Source organism: Mugil cephalus, chromosome 8 (assembly GCF_022458985.1).
Source record: "Mugil cephalus isolate CIBA_MC_2020 chromosome 8, CIBA_Mcephalus_1.1, whole genome shotgun sequence".
Taxonomy (NCBI): domain Eukaryota; kingdom Metazoa; phylum Chordata; class Actinopteri; order Mugiliformes; family Mugilidae; genus Mugil; species Mugil cephalus.
The window spans coordinates 13,736,007-13,753,838 of NC_061777.1; the positions used below are offsets into that span (position 1 = coordinate 13,736,007).

The 17,832-nt window shown below is 45.0% G+C and overlaps 4 protein-coding genes across 4 annotated transcripts; 2 read left to right on the plus strand and 2 right to left on the minus strand.

The window, feature by feature from the left end:
• The first annotated feature begins 893 nt into the window (after positions 1-893).
• Positions 894-3,372, plus strand: ficd (FIC domain protein adenylyltransferase). The gene is made up of 2 exons (XM_047591937.1): positions 894-1,517; positions 1,810-3,372. Exons 1-2 carry the CDS (start codon positions 1,247-1,249, stop codon positions 2,889-2,891), a joined length of 1,353 nt encoding a protein of 450 aa, XP_047447893.1. The 5' UTR covers positions 894-1,246; the 3' UTR covers positions 2,892-3,372.
• A 121-nt stretch (positions 3,373-3,493) lies between these two features.
• sart3 (spliceosome associated factor 3, U4/U6 recycling protein) lies at positions 3,494-12,022 on the minus strand. The gene is made up of 19 exons (XM_047591869.1): positions 11,795-12,022; positions 10,968-11,094; positions 10,770-10,874; positions 10,500-10,684; positions 10,237-10,342; positions 9,890-10,014; positions 9,613-9,768; positions 9,349-9,487; positions 8,719-8,826; positions 8,564-8,641; positions 8,419-8,477; positions 7,655-7,764; positions 7,444-7,556; positions 7,287-7,363; positions 7,037-7,208; positions 6,516-6,940; positions 6,036-6,188; positions 5,732-5,901; positions 3,494-5,612 (listed from the first exon to the last, which is right to left on the minus strand). Exons 1-19 carry the CDS (start codon positions 11,996-11,998, stop codon positions 5,432-5,434), a joined length of 2,793 nt encoding a protein of 930 aa, XP_047447825.1. The 5' UTR covers positions 11,999-12,022; the 3' UTR covers positions 3,494-5,431.
• A 778-nt stretch (positions 12,023-12,800) lies between these two features.
• iscu (iron-sulfur cluster assembly enzyme) lies at positions 12,801-14,758 on the plus strand. Its single transcript, XM_047592000.1, has 5 exons — positions 12,801-12,959; positions 13,122-13,235; positions 13,330-13,440; positions 13,558-13,636; positions 14,118-14,758. The coding sequence occupies exons 1-5, from the start codon at positions 12,864-12,866 to the stop codon at positions 14,186-14,188; spliced, it is 471 nt and encodes a 156-aa protein (XP_047447956.1). The 5' UTR covers positions 12,801-12,863; the 3' UTR covers positions 14,189-14,758.
• Positions 14,759-14,779: 21 nt separating this feature from the next.
• On the minus strand, positions 14,780-17,305 carry LOC125012161 (vasorin). Its single transcript, XM_047591936.1, has 2 exons — positions 16,506-17,305; positions 14,780-16,153 (listed from the first exon to the last, which is right to left on the minus strand). The coding sequence occupies exon 2, from the start codon at positions 16,145-16,147 to the stop codon at positions 14,780-14,782; it is 1,368 nt and encodes a 455-aa protein (XP_047447892.1). The 5' UTR covers positions 16,148-16,153; positions 16,506-17,305.
• Between the last annotated feature and the right edge of the window lie 527 nt (positions 17,306-17,832).

The window sequence follows — 17,832 nt, forward strand, 5'->3', positions numbered from 1 at the left end:
CTTTGTGTGTGAGTGCTTGTCTGATGTGGTTTTCTTCCTTCTCTGTACCTCCTGTCATCGAGAGTATAGTCTGTGCTCAGTGCTGTACAGTTCTGCTGAGCCCCAGCTCCTGGTCCAGAGGATGGATGATGCAGCATTTTCTATATAGTTCAGTGCTGAGGCACCTGTCCTTCTCACTGCACAGTCTAATAAAGTCAAACTACATCCACTAATCCTCCCAACTGAACCCGATATTGCCGTCCACTGCATCTTCACAGACATGCAGCCATAAAAAGACCCTTTAACAGTAATTGAAAACAAGGCAAACATGCTCTCATGGGTAACTTCTTCATCTTTTCTATCTTGTGAATCGACTTCTAACCTTTATGTGAATCGGGGCTTAATTTGTGTGTAAGACTTTTACAAGTTATGTCTATTTGTCAAGGTGTATTGTCCGTTTGTTTTTTAAGATACCCGCCCTAATTCCTGCTTATTTATATTGATGCTTTTTGCTGATATGTTGATTAATGTGCATTGTCCTAATTAAATAAATAATAATAATAAAAAAGCTCTACAAGTCCAGTTACCTTTTATAAACGCCTTTTGGATTAACGTGACCTGGATGACTGAGAAGAACCTTCACAGACTAGTAGCTAAGCAGTTTTTATATATCTGGATGGGACATTTAAAGAAAAGCAGCAATATAAGCAGGAAACGTAAATAAAAAGAAATGTCTTGACTTCGTCATGAAAGCTGTCATAACCTGGTCCCATCCTGTCCTCTGCTGGCTGACGGGTTAAACTTAGGTAACGATGTCCCACAACTCAACCAATCAGCGACGGTTACGAACCAGTAGGTGTTTTGCTACATTTTCATCCAATCAGCAGCAGCGTTCAATGCGGCTCCGACCAATCACAGTCGAGGATGTTGACAGGTGCAGCTCCAGGAAGTAGATGATGTGTATTTTCTGTATACACAGCTGTGCTGATGCCGAGAAAACCACAGCCGCTGTCTGATTAATGTAGTCGTAGTTTCAACGCTGTAACTTACGCTTTTACGACTGCGACGCGGAGCTAATTCAAGCGAGCTAGCTAACGTCTGAGATGAAAAAACTAAGCTAAATCTCCGCGGCTTCGTTGTTGACTCCCAGTTCTCATGCCGACCGTGTTTCCCCTCCTGTCAGCCGCCCTTGGTGTCTCCAGGCTGGGGTGGAACTAGATGGGGCCGCGTATCACCAGGTGATGGCGGACCTGAACCTGGGCTCATCATGGCTGCAGCGACGTTGTGGCGTTACACCAGCGGCCGCTTCCTCGGGGGGTGGGGCCCGCTGCTGTGCGTCGCACTCGGCTCTCTTGTCGCCCTCTTGATGCCCCTGGTCGAGGTGGAGGACCGGTGCTGTGCTTCCCTGAAGGGCATCGCTCAACTCCGCTGCCAGCTATGGGGAAGTTCACCGCAGCCTCCAGCTGTGCAGTCCACCAGCCTCACTGTCCCCTTCACTGCCCTCGATCTGCTGCCTCAGAGGTCCAAGCCAACCAAAGGTAAAGACAACAAGAGGTGTCATCAACTCAGTGACATATGTTACAGAGGACTGAAGACATGCCGGTGCAAACGAACGAGATAACTTTATTTTCAGTATTAAGTCACTTATCTAGTAAAATCTATAACATTTTTCCTCACTGTTTTTCTGTATAATAGTCTGACTAATGGTAAACTCAGTGACTTTATGGACTTGATGGTCTTTTCCAGTTTTTCACCTTAACTCTTGCTGATGAGAAGTGCTGTATTATCATCTCCTCAGTGTTGACACCGTCAAATATGATCTGATTGCAGAGATGGTGCTGGAGGCCAAAGCGGCGCTGCAGCAGGCTCTGGAGATGAAGAAACTTGGGAAGAGGGAGAAAGCTCACAAGCTGCTGGTGCATGCACTTAGTATGAACCCGGAGTTTGTGGATGCCCTGACGGAGCTGGGGACCATTCTGGAGGAGGAGAAGGATGTCGTCCAGGCCGACCACCTCTACACCAAGGCCCTGGCCCTCTCCCCGTGTAACGAGAGGGCTCTGGTCAGCCGAGACCGAACCCTCCCGTTGGTTGAAGAGATTGACCAGCGTTACTTTAGCATCATAGACAGTAAAGTGCGCCAACTTATGTCTATTCCCAAAGGCAATTCTGCACTCCGCCGGGTTATGGAGGAAACCTACTACCACCACATCTACCACACGGTGGCCATTGAAGGCAGCACACTCACTCTGTCTGAAATTCGTCACATCATTGAGACGCGCTACGCCGTCCCAGGGAAGAGCCTTCAGGAGCAGAACGAGGCTATCGGTGTGGACGCAGCCATGAAGTACATCAACACCACACTGTTGTCCAGATCAGGAGCCATCACCGTCAGTGACATCCTGGAGATTCACAGACGTGTGCTGGGCTACGTGGACCCCGTGGAGGGAGGGAGGCTGCGCACCAGCCAGGTGTTCGTGGGCCACCACATCCCACCTCACCCTCAGGACCTGCAGAGACACATGCAGGAGCTGGTTCAGTGGCTCAACTCTGACGAGGCCCTGCAGCTGCACCCTGTGGAGTACGCCGCTCTCGCCCACTATAAACTGGTGTACGTGCATCCGTTCGTGGACGGCAACGGGCGCACATCACGGCTGCTCATGAACCTCGTGCTCATGCAAGCCCGATACCCACCGATTACTATTCGAAAAGAACAAAGGGCAGAATATTATGCAGCTCTAGACACAGCCAATGAGGGTGATGTACGGCCCTTCATTCGATTTATTGCCAAATGTACAGAAATAACATTGGACACTTTGTTAATTTCTACAACAGAGCACGCTGTGGGGCTGCCAGGAGCCGGCCAGGACCAGGCCTGTCCCGACTGCAAACAGACCATCATAGGCCACAACTGACAAAGGGAACATGAGACGCTAGCATGCAGGGATAAATGTCCAAAAAAATTCTTTTGAGCTAACCTTTTCCTCCGCCACATCTGAATTTATCATTCCCTTCTGCCAGTTTGGTTTCAGTACCTTCTGATTTCTCTGAAACTGCTGCAGGAACTGAAATAGGATTTTATTGTCTGGGTTTGTTGCCATTAGGTCATTTCCCTTAACAATGAAAATAACTTTGTTAGTTTTTTAGTTTGTAACAAGACTACCACGAGTGTTAAGCAATTTTGACTCCCATCAGAATACAATCTCTGACTCCTGCTGACATGTTTGTTGTTTGACTTGAGATGTTTCCATGACTTTCACTGTGGATGTGCACAGTGTGTGAACGTTTAGTTCCTTATCTTTGGGATAAAAAGGATGTCTGCTAACACTGTAAAGCACTTTCATCTGCCGGATTATTTATTTTTATTTTAAAATAAAAGTGTTCTATCAACTTTCATTATGTCTTGAAAACTTTTTTTAATAACGGAGGAAGCCAAGCATCATTGCGGGATCAAATGTTAATTACATGACTTTATTAAAAGAGGCTTTAGTCCAGGAAACAAAACAAAAACACAAGATGTCTTTTAATTTTTATTTTACAGGACCCAAAAAGACAAGGGTGAAAAGGGGGAGGTAATCAAAAGCAGGAAAATAAATACTCAGATTGAACAAAAATAGCATTTTATTATTTACCTCTATTCCAAATTGAAAACATTGACTATAGAAATTATACAAAACAGCAATGCACACAACCTTTTATAATCAAACATAAACCTGCAAGTTCTACACACCAACATATCTAGATCTTTTCTTCTTTTTACTTTTTTTTTAAGATTAGGCCACTGTGGTGAGAGCAATACATCTTATATTCCATCTGTTTTGAAAATGTATATTTATAACAAACTGTGGTGACCTTTTGGAAATGTGTGTTGAACGTTATTTACAGAGAATCACTAACATCCAAACAAGATGTAGAGCGGTCGGAGAACTCATCGATTCATCACACAGGAAAAACGGGAATGGCAAAACTGCATAGATTCTCTTCTCTTGTGACGAAGGAGATGCAGAACTTAATAATATGCAGATGACACCCTGTTTTCTCTGACTGCTGGAGAGACCAACACAGCTCTCTTCCAGAGAGAAAAATAAGCTCTACGAAGAAAAACTACTTGGGTTTTTGTCTGTGATGATCCACAGACTTGTCTTTACTGTACACATCTATTTATGTTCTATTCACATTTTAAACTAAATAAAAAATGTAATATTCTTATCACCAGAGAGCCATAAGTAAGAAATCGGCTTATTGGAGGATTTTTTTTCTTCTATTAACTAGTCTAAGAAACTATACGAATGCTTAATGAGCCCTAAGGGTTCAAATGTTTCCGTGTATTGTTAAACCAGAACACATCCAATGAACTAAGAAAAGGAAAAGATTTCAGATGCTTTCAGATAGAAAGAGAACATACTTGAAATGTTTTGCTTCAACATTAAATATCAGATTAGTCGCTGTTGATGGACAAACTCTTGGAGCTCTGGAGCGTTTAACATCACGACACTTTTTATGAACCAAACTTGAAGCACTTTTCATGAGCATCAATATGGTTAATTTCCCTTTAAATCTTTTAACCCACTTAAATCATACTGAAATCTTAAACACAGCTGATCAAATGACAAATGTTCTTCTCACAGTAACAACGATGCACTAAAACTGCTCTGTGAACACTAAAGCGTCAGCCGTGAAACAGGAGAGCAGCTTCCATACTGTAGCAACATGCCCTCAAGACAAAACAAAAGGCCAATCAACCTTAGCATTATGGCAGTGATGATTCATAGCAGATGGTAACTGAAGGAATTAAGCAAAAATATTGAATTGGCATCACCATACCAAAGGAAAGAAATAATCACAGCTAGCCTTGTTAGCTGTCCTCAGAGGTCCACACAGGTTACACAACAAAAGGTTCCATAAAAATATCTGGAGAATGTCTTTTCATCACATCCAGCGCATTTGCGCGCACACACGCACACACACACACCGACTATATTACACCATCTCTGAACTTTTGCATATACCCTTTTAAAACAACATTCACAAGTTTGGCCGTTTTGAATATTTAAAAAAAATACTCTACCATTTATTTCTGTCATATCCCTCAAATGGTGCACGACAAAATAAAAAGGAAAAAAAGAGAGACTTTGCAACATGAGGCGTACAATTTTACAGTATATTTACACACAAATATGATACACTTCTTTTTTTTTTTTCTTTATAAAAACAACCTGGCCGTCAAACACACAAAAACAATCTGTCACACTGAGAGGGAAAAGAGTAACGTTGGTGGCGATGGAGGGCAGGAGCTCGACGATTAAGGCAACCTCGCAGGATGGATGATGAGAGCATGGCTGAGGTTAAAGGGAACCATCAGGTAACCAATTTACGGAAAATCACCAACACTACTTCATAAGGACACAAGATGGCTTTCAGTGTGAAGGCGGTCAGAATTCCCTCGTGGCTGTCGTCACTTATTAAGAAGCATCTTGGCAAAGTCTGAATTTGACAAAGGTTTCGTCTCTCCGGACGAGTTCTCCGCCGCCGCCGCCGTCCCGGCTCCGGTACCGTTTTCCACTTTGCTTCCAGGAGGATTTTGTCGGTGCAGGGAACGAGGAAGTAAGGACAGCTGGGTGCGCCCTCTGCCCCTCCTGGAAAAAAATAAAAAAGAAGAAAACACATCTCTGATTAACCCCTTTATTACAGGTCTGAGAATAATAAAGAAACAACTCTGTCACCTCATGACAGAGAGATGTGACTGTGAACTTACGATCCGAAGGTCTGACGAGGCATCATGTCAAGCGGTTTGTCCACGGCGCTTCTGCGGGGAGGGTTGCTTATAGCCACGGAGATTTTGTTGCCCTCCACTTCTATGCCGTCCAGTTTGAGAACTGCCTGAGAGGCCTGGGACTCGTCTGCAAACTCAACATACGCCAAACCCTGCAGGGCCACAAAGCAAGAGAGTTAAGACTTCTCCTCAGCTGCTGGAGGGTCAACGGTGATTATCATTAGCTCCGTCAGGGCGGCTATTTTTAGCCAAACACCTGGACGCTGTCCTCGTCTTCATGCCTCACCTTGGGTTTTCCTGAGCGGTATGTGACCAGGCGGACCTCCTTGATGGTGCCGTGGTCTTTGCAGATTTCCTCCAGCTGTTCTTTAGTGCATGAGAATGGCAGCCCAGAGATGAAGATTTTGTGTTTCTCCATTGAAGTGTTGTATTTAAACACCTAAGAAGACATTAATGAGAGGAAATTACTTACATAGAAAGTGAGAAATTTAAATTTTAATGTCAATGACATGGTTTGGTCATGCCATCCAAGTTTGATGGAACGGGAACAATATGACCTGAGATGATTGATTATGAGAAATAAATATATAATAAATAACTGATGATAAGAAGAATCAATACATGGATTAACCAATGAAAAATGAGGAATGTAAAAACTGTAAAAAAAAAACAAACAAACATTTATTATATTATTTATTACATGTTGAAGGTTCTTAAGCCTTCAGACGAATGTTGGCAATACTCAAAAACAAACACGTCTGCTCACCTTAAAGTCAGGATTTTTGTTCTTGTCGACGCAAGGCGACACAAACATGGGCCTGCCCTCCACCTCCCGTCTGTCCAGCTTCAGGGCTTCATTGACCGACACCAGGGATTCAAACTGTACGTAGCCGTAGCCTTTGAAGGTTCCTTTGTTGCTGAAGATGGGGCGAATCTGTTTGACTGGACCACAGGTCTCAAACAGCGTCCTGAGCTTTTCCTCCGGCTCCTCCAGCGTGTACGCCAGGTTACTGACGAACACGCTGGTGTTGTCGTTGCGGAGCTCTGGCTTGTCGTCATCCGGCCTCTGGACGGGGGCTTTTTTGTTGCCAGGCTTGAATCCAGGAGGAGCGTTCCTCCCATGCAGTCCAGTCTCTGTCTCCATGTACTCATCGGTGGTGTGGTCACCATTTCCTCTGGGCCTTTTTGTGGCTTGATATAAGTAGAAAGAAAAACACGTAATGAATAAAATCCCACAAAGTTTTAGAAAGTAACGACGCATCAGTCAAACTACGTAGCCCATCTTACCTGAATCCTCATTCCATTCATCTTGATAATCATCCTGCTCCGCTTTCCTCTTCTCTCCGGCTCGACTCCCGTGCTGGAACTTCTTCTGAGTCTTCTTCTCTGACTTGGCCTTCCGCCGCTGCTCGGCTCTGTCCTCCTCTTGGCGAGCGAGGTTGGCCTCTTTCTCAGCCACCTGACAGATGGGCAGCACGGCGTAACATAAGCCAAAAGATTACACCTGACCAGAGCGGTGCAGACCAGCGATACCCACCTTAGCTCGTTGCTCATTGACCCTGTTCAGTCGGGTCTCCGTCTTCTGCACTGCCACGTCCCAGTCCTCCAGAGAACCTGAAACAACGAGTACAGAGACACACTGTAATTCACGAAAAGGTTTAATTTTCACCTTTGACTTTTAAGCTGAGACTCACCTTCCACCCTCTCAAAGGTGAGCAGGACTTCACACACATGCTCTGGGTAGTCTGAGGTGCACTGGACTGCTCGGTGTAGAGCTTTACGACAGTGAACAGGGTCCCCATAAGCCCTTAAATAAAAAAATACAAGTTTTGTGATTAGTCTCACACACACACCACATTTAAATTATCTTTTCTTTCCTTTCCAATCAGACATAGACTGACAGACCTTTCAAGGTTATAGTATTCCAGCCACATGTTGGCGAATTTGGCGTTCCCTTTCGTCATGATATTATCCCACAGCTCTCTGGCTTTTTGTATGTTCTTGCAGTGGAGGGCCTGGTGTGGAGGAGACAAAAAAAATATGAGACATGTGATCTCAAACCTTTACTCTGTGCTTTAAATGATTCTAGTTGTAATTGTAGTTAATTCAATATCCAGCAATGCTGTCTGTATTATAGACAGTGTAAACACCCTCACTGGTCAGTTCATAAAACACACAAGAGAAACGCATTCAGTTATAACACACTGCACTTCATGATGATTCTAGCAGTTGACATTTGTTTAAAACAACTGATCTGTTTATTCAACTGTGGTTTATAGCCCTATTGAATTTTATTACATTGTACTGGGACGTGTTATTTAGACCGTCCCCTTTCAGTCAGTGGGCTAGGCTACGTAACAGGAAACACTTTCGTATTTAATTCAGTCCAGTTGAACAGCAACGCAAACTACAATCTCCAAAATGATCACACCTCTAACAATGCTTCAACACAGATTGAAGATTCGTGAAGTCAGATTTAGTGGACGACTCTTACATATAATAAACTGGTGGTGACCTTTTTTGTGCCTTTACCACTGAATAGTGAAGCTCGCTGCTGTTGTCGTACTTCCTCTGTCATTTTTCCCTGTTAAAAGCTTCAGCTGCCATGACTCAACTCTACTCCACTACTCAACACTCTTGAAAACGGTCGTCATAGTAACACTGCTTACCTCTATCCTTGCCCAGATCTGCATTATGATACAGGACGGGTCTCCACTTTCACCAAACCCTACAGTGACACACGAGCCGGTGAACAGGGTGAAAATTTAACAGAGAACACAGTAAAAATAGGAAATCTCTGTGAAATCCTCTTACGCTCTTCGACATCTTGCTTCATGTAGTCTAGAGATCGAGAGAAGGCTCCTCGTAACTCCTCTAACTCTTTACTTGACTCTGGGGAGGGAGAGGGAATAACTTTAGCAAAGCAATGAGAGGAAATCCTCTGAATTTTTACTGAGAACTGCTCTCACCTTTACTGAAATCCACACGTCTCCTAAGGTAGTCGAGGTACGCCTGCCAAATCTCCACATAATCTGTCGCTTGAATGAAACCTGCATTCAGCGCCTTCTCGAAAACGTCTGCGGGGGATGAAAATTATTTTTAGTCAAACATAGCACAAGGGTTGAGTTAAAATAAAACAAAAAAATTTCAACTGAAATCGATCTTCATGTGAGAACTCCAACGCTCGCGTTGGAAATCTTGCTGCAGGCTGGTTTCACATGAGAAGCCTTGTGAGACCAAGCAACGGGCTGACGTGTGAAAACATTTTGATTTTAAAAATTAAGGTGACAGAGAAGGTCTGGACAAGGGTGTGGCCACGTGTAAGCTGTTCAAACTAGAGATAAAATACTGTGGAAAGAAATCAAATCTCCAAAACCAACACTATTATTATTTTTTGAAAACCTCTTTAATAAGTAACAAAATGAGCAACAATATCCAAGCCTTCATACCATCATAAGGGCAGAGGATGTTTCCCTACAAGAATACTAGTATTTAAAGAGATTTCTTACATTTCTACTTCTTTCATATTCGACCAAAATAAGCAATATTTGTGAAAACAGGCAGAGAGTTCTTGAGTAAATCCTTCATGCAGCTGTTACCTGACACAGTCTGATGGTCAGCTCCATGTCTCTCCAGAGCCAACAGGTAGCTCTTCCACAGACCCATTGTCCAGGGGCAGTTCCTCACGGCGCGTTCGTGAGTGGAGATAACCAGGTCTTTGATCTTCAGCTGACGATCCTGTAGATCCCAGAGAAAAAAAATTAAAAAGGTTCAATTAGATCAAGGGTGTTGAGCTGGCATGTGATAAGAGCCGCCAGTCAGACCGAGAGTCAACGACATCCAAAACAGCAGCCGATACTCACAAGATACGTGTTGTATTTCGTCCACATGTCCGGTACCAAGCAGTTCTCTGCCAAGGCCCGCTCAAAGGTTATCTGGATCCGTGCTGGGTCGCCCTCCTTCAGTTCAAATTCGATGTAGGCCTGGTATTCTGACAGCTTTGGAGTTTCTGCTACAAGCTGCAACAAAACAACAGCAGGGAGATGCTTTGAAATGATAAAACTACAAATAACATTCAAAGCAATTAAGGACATCAACTGTAAGAAAATTGGAAAATGTTTCATAATTTTCAATAATTACCAGAGACTCCTCAAAGGATTTGCACTTCTCCAATTGCTGCAAAGCCTTTTTGTACTGATGTTTGACTGTCTCTGCTACCCCATGTTCAGACCACTCCTCATACTCTGCATAGGTGGCTTCCATGTCTGCAAAGCAAAGCACAAAGTACCTCATATTTTAAGTGGCGCACAGACATCAGTACCAACCACCACTCCACTGTGCCACACACAAAACACCGTGTCCACTTATCCCAAATCTCAGTGTCACTTTTAATGAAGTAATTCACAGCTTTTCAGGTGTGCCACAACATATGGCCCTCACAACAATTCTGCAGCAACCTGTCTGGACAGATGAGATGTCGCCCTTACCCATTAAAGGGATGGCCAGCTGGCGGCGAAACAAAGTATGGATTCGCTCCAGCTGAGTTTTCAACAGCTCCTGCTCCTCGCGGGTGGGAATCCTGCCAGGAGGAGGCTGCAGAGAAAATGGTCAATTTAGCCCACTTTGTCAGAAATCAAAGGAAATGAATGCAGCATTTTAATGTATTTATTATTTATTTGGTGTTAAGTAATCATTTAAAAGGATTCGAGTGTATTTGAAATATTAAAAATAGGAGGATAGAAACACAAACCTGCACTGTGGACAGAATGGCATTCTCAAACTCTCTGTACGCCTCCCACACCGTCTGTCCCTTGGTCATGTGAAGCCCCACAGCTGTCACCGCTCTCTCAAAGATGGCTCTCACCTTGTCTATGCCACCTGGCGAGCCCATGCCACCAATTGAATACTGTGCATATTCAAGCCAGATCTCCGGACCTGTGTGTAAAGTTAAATGTTAAAATCATGCAATGTTTTAACGAGTGTTAGATCAACAGTGCTGACAACGCTGTGGCACACTCACAGATGTAGTCTTTGATAGCCCTCTCAAAGAGCTCGTATACTTTCTCTCGGTTCGGCTCCTCCTCGGTGAGACGGATCTCATCCTTGAGCCAATCCAGCCAGATCTCTGCAGGCAGAAACGTGTTTGAGTGAAATTATCCTGTGCAGAGCTGCTGATTCGTCGGGCTGCACAACTGCAGTAGACAAGACATCCACCAACCTTCAGTGAGAGGGAAAAGTTCACTCATCTTCTGCCTTGCCTTTCGCAGACGGAGGAGTTCTCCTTCCTGCTTGAGGAGTTTGATAAGATCCACATGGCAGTTGTAGTCGAAAGCGTTGATCGACAGCTGGAAGATAACAGAAAGATGTTAAACTATATCCTAATTAAGTCATGTTGCTTTAATTACTGTGATTTATATTGATGTTGAACTGCCTCTGGTGATTTGTCCCCTTTATTTATATCAGTGAGTGTGGGCTAAATATTAAAGCCCACTTCTCAAAATAATGCAGCACAAAATTACCAGTACCACAAACAGCAGCTTAGAAAATGACAGCGTGTGTGTTTGTGTGTGTGTGCGGTGACGTGCTTTAGTTGTAACTCTCAGAAACTTTCTCTCAGCTTTCACGAGATTTATCGTGTTACTACAATAGATTGAATTACGTCTTATAAAACGTGATCAAACGCAATCATCAGTTCACACGTGATAGCCATTTAAGTTGGGACAGTCTGTACTTTCTCTGTCTAAACGGAAGCAGTGATTCCATTATTATCCGATATAACAAAAAGGCGCGTGAGACAAGAGGAGACAGCCCATTAGCATCACAGATTAGCAGGGCAGCTAATCACGACAGTTGCATGAACGAACATTTAAGTGTTTCGGTTATCGGCAGTTAACACTACTATATCTTCTGTCCCTATCAACCCACGTCAGGTGAGAGCAGCTCACAGTTTAACTCTGAAGACCTGTCTTACGTCTCCGTGTTTACCACCCATTCATTCTCATTATCTCCTCAGCTAACGCTGGTTATCCAAGCTTGGCTAATTACCTGCTCTTCCAACCGTTGGATTTCCGCTTCATTTTCCTTCTCGTCCTCCGACGAGTCGTCCTCTTCGTCGTCTGAATTCTCTACTCCCATGCCTTCCTCCTCCTCCTCCTCTTCATCCGATTCCATCTCTCTCTCCTCCATCCCTGCATCTTCCTCCTCCATGTCTTGCAACTGCGTTTGCTCTGCGTTGCTTGACGCCGCCATGTTGGAAAGGCTGTCTGCCTGGTAACAGCAGGCAGCGTGACCGGACACACGTCACTGCGCACTGGCGTTCGGGGGCGTTGCCAGGGTACAAACACCCCGCCCATACTTCTGCTAGACTCTAATAATAATAATAATAATAATAATAATAATAATAATAATAAGTTATTTTATTCATAGGCGCCTTTCGGGACACCCAAGGTCACTGTAAAAAAATGTTTAAATGAAACCAAATTAAAATTACACACATCCTAAAAGCGTTTAAGAAAGTGACTGTTGACTTGTTGACTTTTGAGAAGACCCGGACTGGAGGGAATTTGAGGTTTAAATAGGGAACTCTGTGGGTATAACCCATCAGAAACTTGTTTAACCAGCCAACTATTAATTTCCATTAATAGCTGAACATCTCCTCTTTCCAGAAATTGATGGGAGATTATATTTCACTCCACCTCGTCTGTTTAGAGAAAGATGTTTGAGACATAAATGGCTTCCTTTAGTCCTCTTTCAAACCATCTGTCTTCTCTGGCTAAGAGAACGCTTTTTTGGATACACCATGACTTGGATAACTGAGAACCTCTAAAATTACACACATACATATATAAAACAGAAAGGCGGGAATTAAACTTTTATTTCTTGTTGCCTGGGTGCTCGGATGATCACGGTAAGTTTGGTTAAAATAAATGAAATACAACAATGCTGGTCATATTTAAAAGATTACACATCTTTTATTTTTTTGCAGCCCGTGTAGTATCACCTGTTGGCCGCTAGTGGGCGCTCCTCCTTTGGGAATCCTCCTTTTGACTTGTTTGTCAACAAAGAGCGGTCTCGTCCTCACTCGTCAATTTCCGTTCGCACTCGTTTTCTGAACATGGCGATCGCACGAACCTCCGCGTCCTTGCTACTATCACTGAACAGAAGGTTAATCAACCCGCAGCTTAATGTCGTCTGCTCATATCACAAAAAGGTAACCGACTTAATGCATTACTGTCACATCGTAGTCATATCAACCGGTTTAGTTACGCGGAATTTGCCAGCGGCGCGCAGGAGTTAAAAGTGAAGCTAAGTAACTCAGTGTTACATGTACATAAACCTATACATAACAGCTTTTTACGTGTTTGTATTCAAGGTCGTGGACCACTATGAAAACCCGAGGAATGTGGGCTCTCTAGACAAAAAGTCCAAAAATGTGGGGACAGGTTTGGTGGGTGCACCAGCCTGTGGAGACGTCATGAGGCTTCAGGTAAACAGCAGCAGCAGCAGCAGCACAGGTCTCATGACTTTTAACCTACTGTCTCACTTACTACTACACGTGTGTGATTATACGTTGTTTCCAGATCCAGGTGGATGAAAGTGGTAAAATAGTGGATGCCAAGTTCAAAACCTTTGGGTGTGGATCAGCTATTGCCTCCAGCTCTCTGGCAACAGAGTGGGTGAAGGGGAAGTCGGTAAGTTGGGACAACGCAGACAACTGCAGTGGACAACTCATGGGGTTTGTTGTTGTTGTTGTTGTTGTTGTTGTGGTGGTTTGTGGAGGTTCTGACCGATCTGTGTTCACGCTGCAGGTTGACGATGCACTGAAGATCAAGAACACAGACATTGCCAAAGAACTCTGCCTTCCTCCGGTCAAGCTGCATTGCTCTAGTAAGTTCTGGACGCACGGCGTGATATCATTAGCCGTCGAGCTCTGAGTGGGTAGATTATTTAAGTTTTGCTGAATTTGAGCTGCAGTGCTTCATCCACCATCAAGATATCAGTGTATTTCCTCTGTAAATGGTCTCATACTGTAATAAATGTAGAAGAGCTTCGGTGAATGATCAGAGGGATGGACGTCATGCTGTTAAAACACATTGTCTCCACTGATCGATGCAGGTTTTCATTCAGATTGAAGCACGTCATTTTTTGAAATCCTGTTTTAAGCCTTGCTGCTGCAAAACTGTTAGTAATACAGTGCATGATGTGCTCAGCTTTGCTGCAAATCAGTATTTCTTCTAGCGACACTGGATATTATACAAATCGTGTATTGGTGTATTGATTGATTGACACTCTAGGTGTCGGTAAAATTCCACATTTTTGTGCAGTTAAATTCGTGCTCAAACCGCCTCACTCTTCACTTTTCTTCCAGTGCTTGCAGAAGATGCCATAAAAGCAGCTCTGTCAGACTACAGGCTGAAACAACAGGACAAGGAGGAGTGACGTGCCAAAGCCGGCGGCTCATGTGCCGTCATTTACTATCCATTTTGGAGATTTGTTGTTTTGGGTTTTTTGAAATCTCAGCACCAGGTAACGCCTTGCGGCAGCGCTGTGTCAAAGATGAATTACCGTAAAAGGTCTTGCATCATTCAGGGACTTTCACACGTCTCCATGGCTGTGGTGTCAGTCTCTTGAATTCAAGCCTAGATTTCAAGTGCCACGTATCAGTGGTGTGTACCATTTTTTAGATTTTCATCAGACGATCAGACATGTTTAAAGACTCGTGGTGAATGTTTTAAGACTCTGATGCTTAATTTAAAGAGCTTAACACTTTTTCTACACATGGCATAATGGTGATCTTTAATAAAGCAGGAATAATGGGTTTGAGGTGTTGGTTTTTGTATATTTTTTGGCTTTAGGACTTTATTTGGCTTTGTTGTATCAAAATCACCGGTCTCTCATGAAGATTTCGGTATGAAAATACAGTTAGGTCAACAGAGAAAGATCACATACAAAAACAGAAAAAATTGTATGAGACAGTCTGCTTATTGTAAATAAACTGATTAAAAACAACTGTGTCTGTTTGTATTGACGTCACCCCCCAGATCCCACATCGAGCGGAGCCACTCTCTGCTGGCGCACGAGTATCTTTTTCAGTACGAGCAGCACTGCCAGCATTAGGAGAGCTACCAACACGCACAACACGGCGAGCAGAGAGACGATCGCTGCAGAGTCCTGCCGAGTGAAAGGCCGCGTGTTGGGAGTAACCATGACGGCTTCTCTGTTTGTGGACGGCACGGATCCTCCAGCGGAGGTTGCGTTACTCTGAGGGTACCGAACTGTGACGTTGTCTCTGCACCCCTGCTCCTCCTCCGGGCGGGAAGCCGTAGTTTTTAAATGCGACGTGCTGAGAGGTGGAGTCTTGTTCAGGAACAGACACTCCTCATAGGTGAGAGTCTCTAAAGAGTAGGGCAAGAGACGAGTTCTGGGGAAGTCTTGTTGAATGTCTTCAGGAAAGAGTCCAGCAGAGGTTTCTTTAGATGCTTTCTGCAACATTTCTACCCGGTCCCTCTTAGAGGTTGGCCTCGTCGTCTCCAGGTCAGAGCTGAGCTGTGTCCTGTCTACTGGCTTCAGGAGACGAGGACAGATTGCCATGACGGAGAGGTTCATAAGCAGCCGGTGAGCGAGATGCACAGGCTCCGCGCACACGAGGTCTGTGGCCATCTTCAGCCTGCCACTCAGCAGCCAGCGGTAAAGATACAGAATGTCGCACTCGCACGCCCACAGGTTGTTGTTGAGGTCCACAGATCTGAGACTGGGCAGTTTGTCAAAGGCGCTGTCTGGGACCGAGCGCAGGCAGTTGCTGTTGATGTTCAGGACCTGCAGGTTGACGAGGGAGGACAGAGAGGCCAGGTCCAGGGCGGCGATGCAGTTTTCTGAGAGGTCTAAGTGAGTCAGCGACGGGGGGAGGTTTGAGGGGAGGCTCGTCAGCTCATTGCCCTTCAGCGTCAGGACCCGCAGCTTGCCGAGACCCCGCAGCGCCCCGGGCTGGATGGCGCGGATGCGGTTGTCCTCCAGGTCCAGGCGGGTCAGGTTTCCCAGCTGCCTCAGGGCGCCGGCGGTGATGTAAGTGATGCGGTTCTCCTGCAGCTGCAGGGACTCCAGGCTCGGCGGCAGGCCGCGGGGGAAGCGGGTCAGCAGGTTGTGGCCGAGGCTGAGCTCCTGGAGGCCGGAGAACGGAGAGAGCAGGTGGTCCACGTCGCAGAGCTGGTTCCTGGCCACGGACAGCGCTGAGGTGCTGAGCGGGACCGAGCGCGGGAGAGACCTCAGGCCCAGCGACTCGCACAGAACCAGGAACCCCGGGTGAGGGCAGCAGCAGCCCCGAGGACAGGGAGCCATCACCAGGGAGGCTAGAGGGCAGATGCAGAGAACCAGTAGGACGGCACATCTGCAGCAACGCATGACTCACTGCGAGGAGTAATGAAGGAACACATTAGACGCATTGGGAGGAAATAAGACGACGCACTTAGTGTAATTAAAAAGCACCATTTAATAATGAGCTAAATGGATGTAATTCATAGTTAATAAATCACTTATTCATCCTTCAAGCATTATCTTGTATATCTTTCACCTCCTCCATCAACACACTTGCTGTTTTACTTCTTGAAGGTGCAAACTTCTAAATGAGAAGTGGCGATCACTCTTTTTTAATGATTCAGTATCTTACTACTAAATAATTTCCTCAACTGTTTATGAATTCATTATTAAGAACTCATAATCCTCTATTAAGGGGTGACAATTAAAAAGTGGTGCCACTTACCATTCTTCTATCCCTGTGTTTTTCTGCTCCTCCAAAGAGACAGACACGAGTGCTTCCCTGTCGTCCACCGTCCCTCTAAAGATAACCACTGCCGTTGAGAATTCCTGGCAGATGCTCATCAAAGTTTAATGTCACCCTTAAGGTGCCGTGTTACCCACTCTGGATCCTCTTCACCGTGCAAATTGATCGGGAGGTCCTGCTGTTTGTCAGCGGCAGAAGGGAAACTAAACACAAACACAGAATCCTCTTATCTGAGGACGCCCAAGGCCAAAGTTCCTGAAGCTCAAACAGAGAGTCAACGCGGCGGACGCACTCTGCGAGGCTCTGGCGCGCACCCGTTCCCCCCCACATGTCTTCCCGCCGCCCTGGTTGGAAGAGCGAAAGTGAAGGGGTAGTATTTTCTCGAATTATTTAGCACCTGATTGACAAAAGAGCAGGGAATCTGACCCTGTTGTAAGGCTCTGTCAGGGCTCGCGTTTCAGTCAACGCAGGCCTGCTTTTGAGCTGGTGTGTTGTCTTTACATGTTTGATCTCTGGCAATTTGACCCACATGGGATTCAGATCCAGATGAGGTTTTGTGCTTTGGCCGTTTCAGAATTATATATATATTATCGAACATTTTTGTTTTTACACATTTGTGATGAATTTTTTAATTTTACAAGTGCTCTTCTGATGCGGCCACACTGTACCTCTGAAACGAATGATTCAATCCATTTTTAGATGCCATTAGCGTACACACTGATCAGCCGCAACATTATGACCACTGAAACGAAAAGTAAATGACCATTTTTACTTTACCAGACCAGACCCCATAGCAATGACACTCCTTTATCCCAAACTGATCAACATAGGCCCAAAACATCCTGTTCCCAGACACCACAGGACACCCTCAGGAGGCCCATGTCCATTCCCTGATGAGTCCCAACTGTTTCAGAGGCGGTGGTCATAATGTTAAGCCAGATTGGTGTATGGTGGTTAATAAAATAAATAATCAAATGTTCGCCTCACTGGAATAAATCAGTGCCTCAAAGATTTTTTAGACACAATGCCCCTCTTGTTTTGTGGCATGCTCTGTATGTATCGCTGCCGTTGAAATATTTAAACAATCTTGAGGAGCTGCCAGCGAAGGACAAAAGGGGGGGTTCTCGTGAGCTCCAGGCTCTGATACCTTCTTCCACGGTGACGGTGCCAGTTGCTTCGCCAAAGGCCAGGAAGAGAGCTGCGGAGGGGTTACTGTGTCGTGTCTGCACGTCTAATTAAAGCCAAGGGCGGCTTAAGTCTCCTCACAGAGGCAGATATTACACATGAAAAACGTCGACCCGTGATT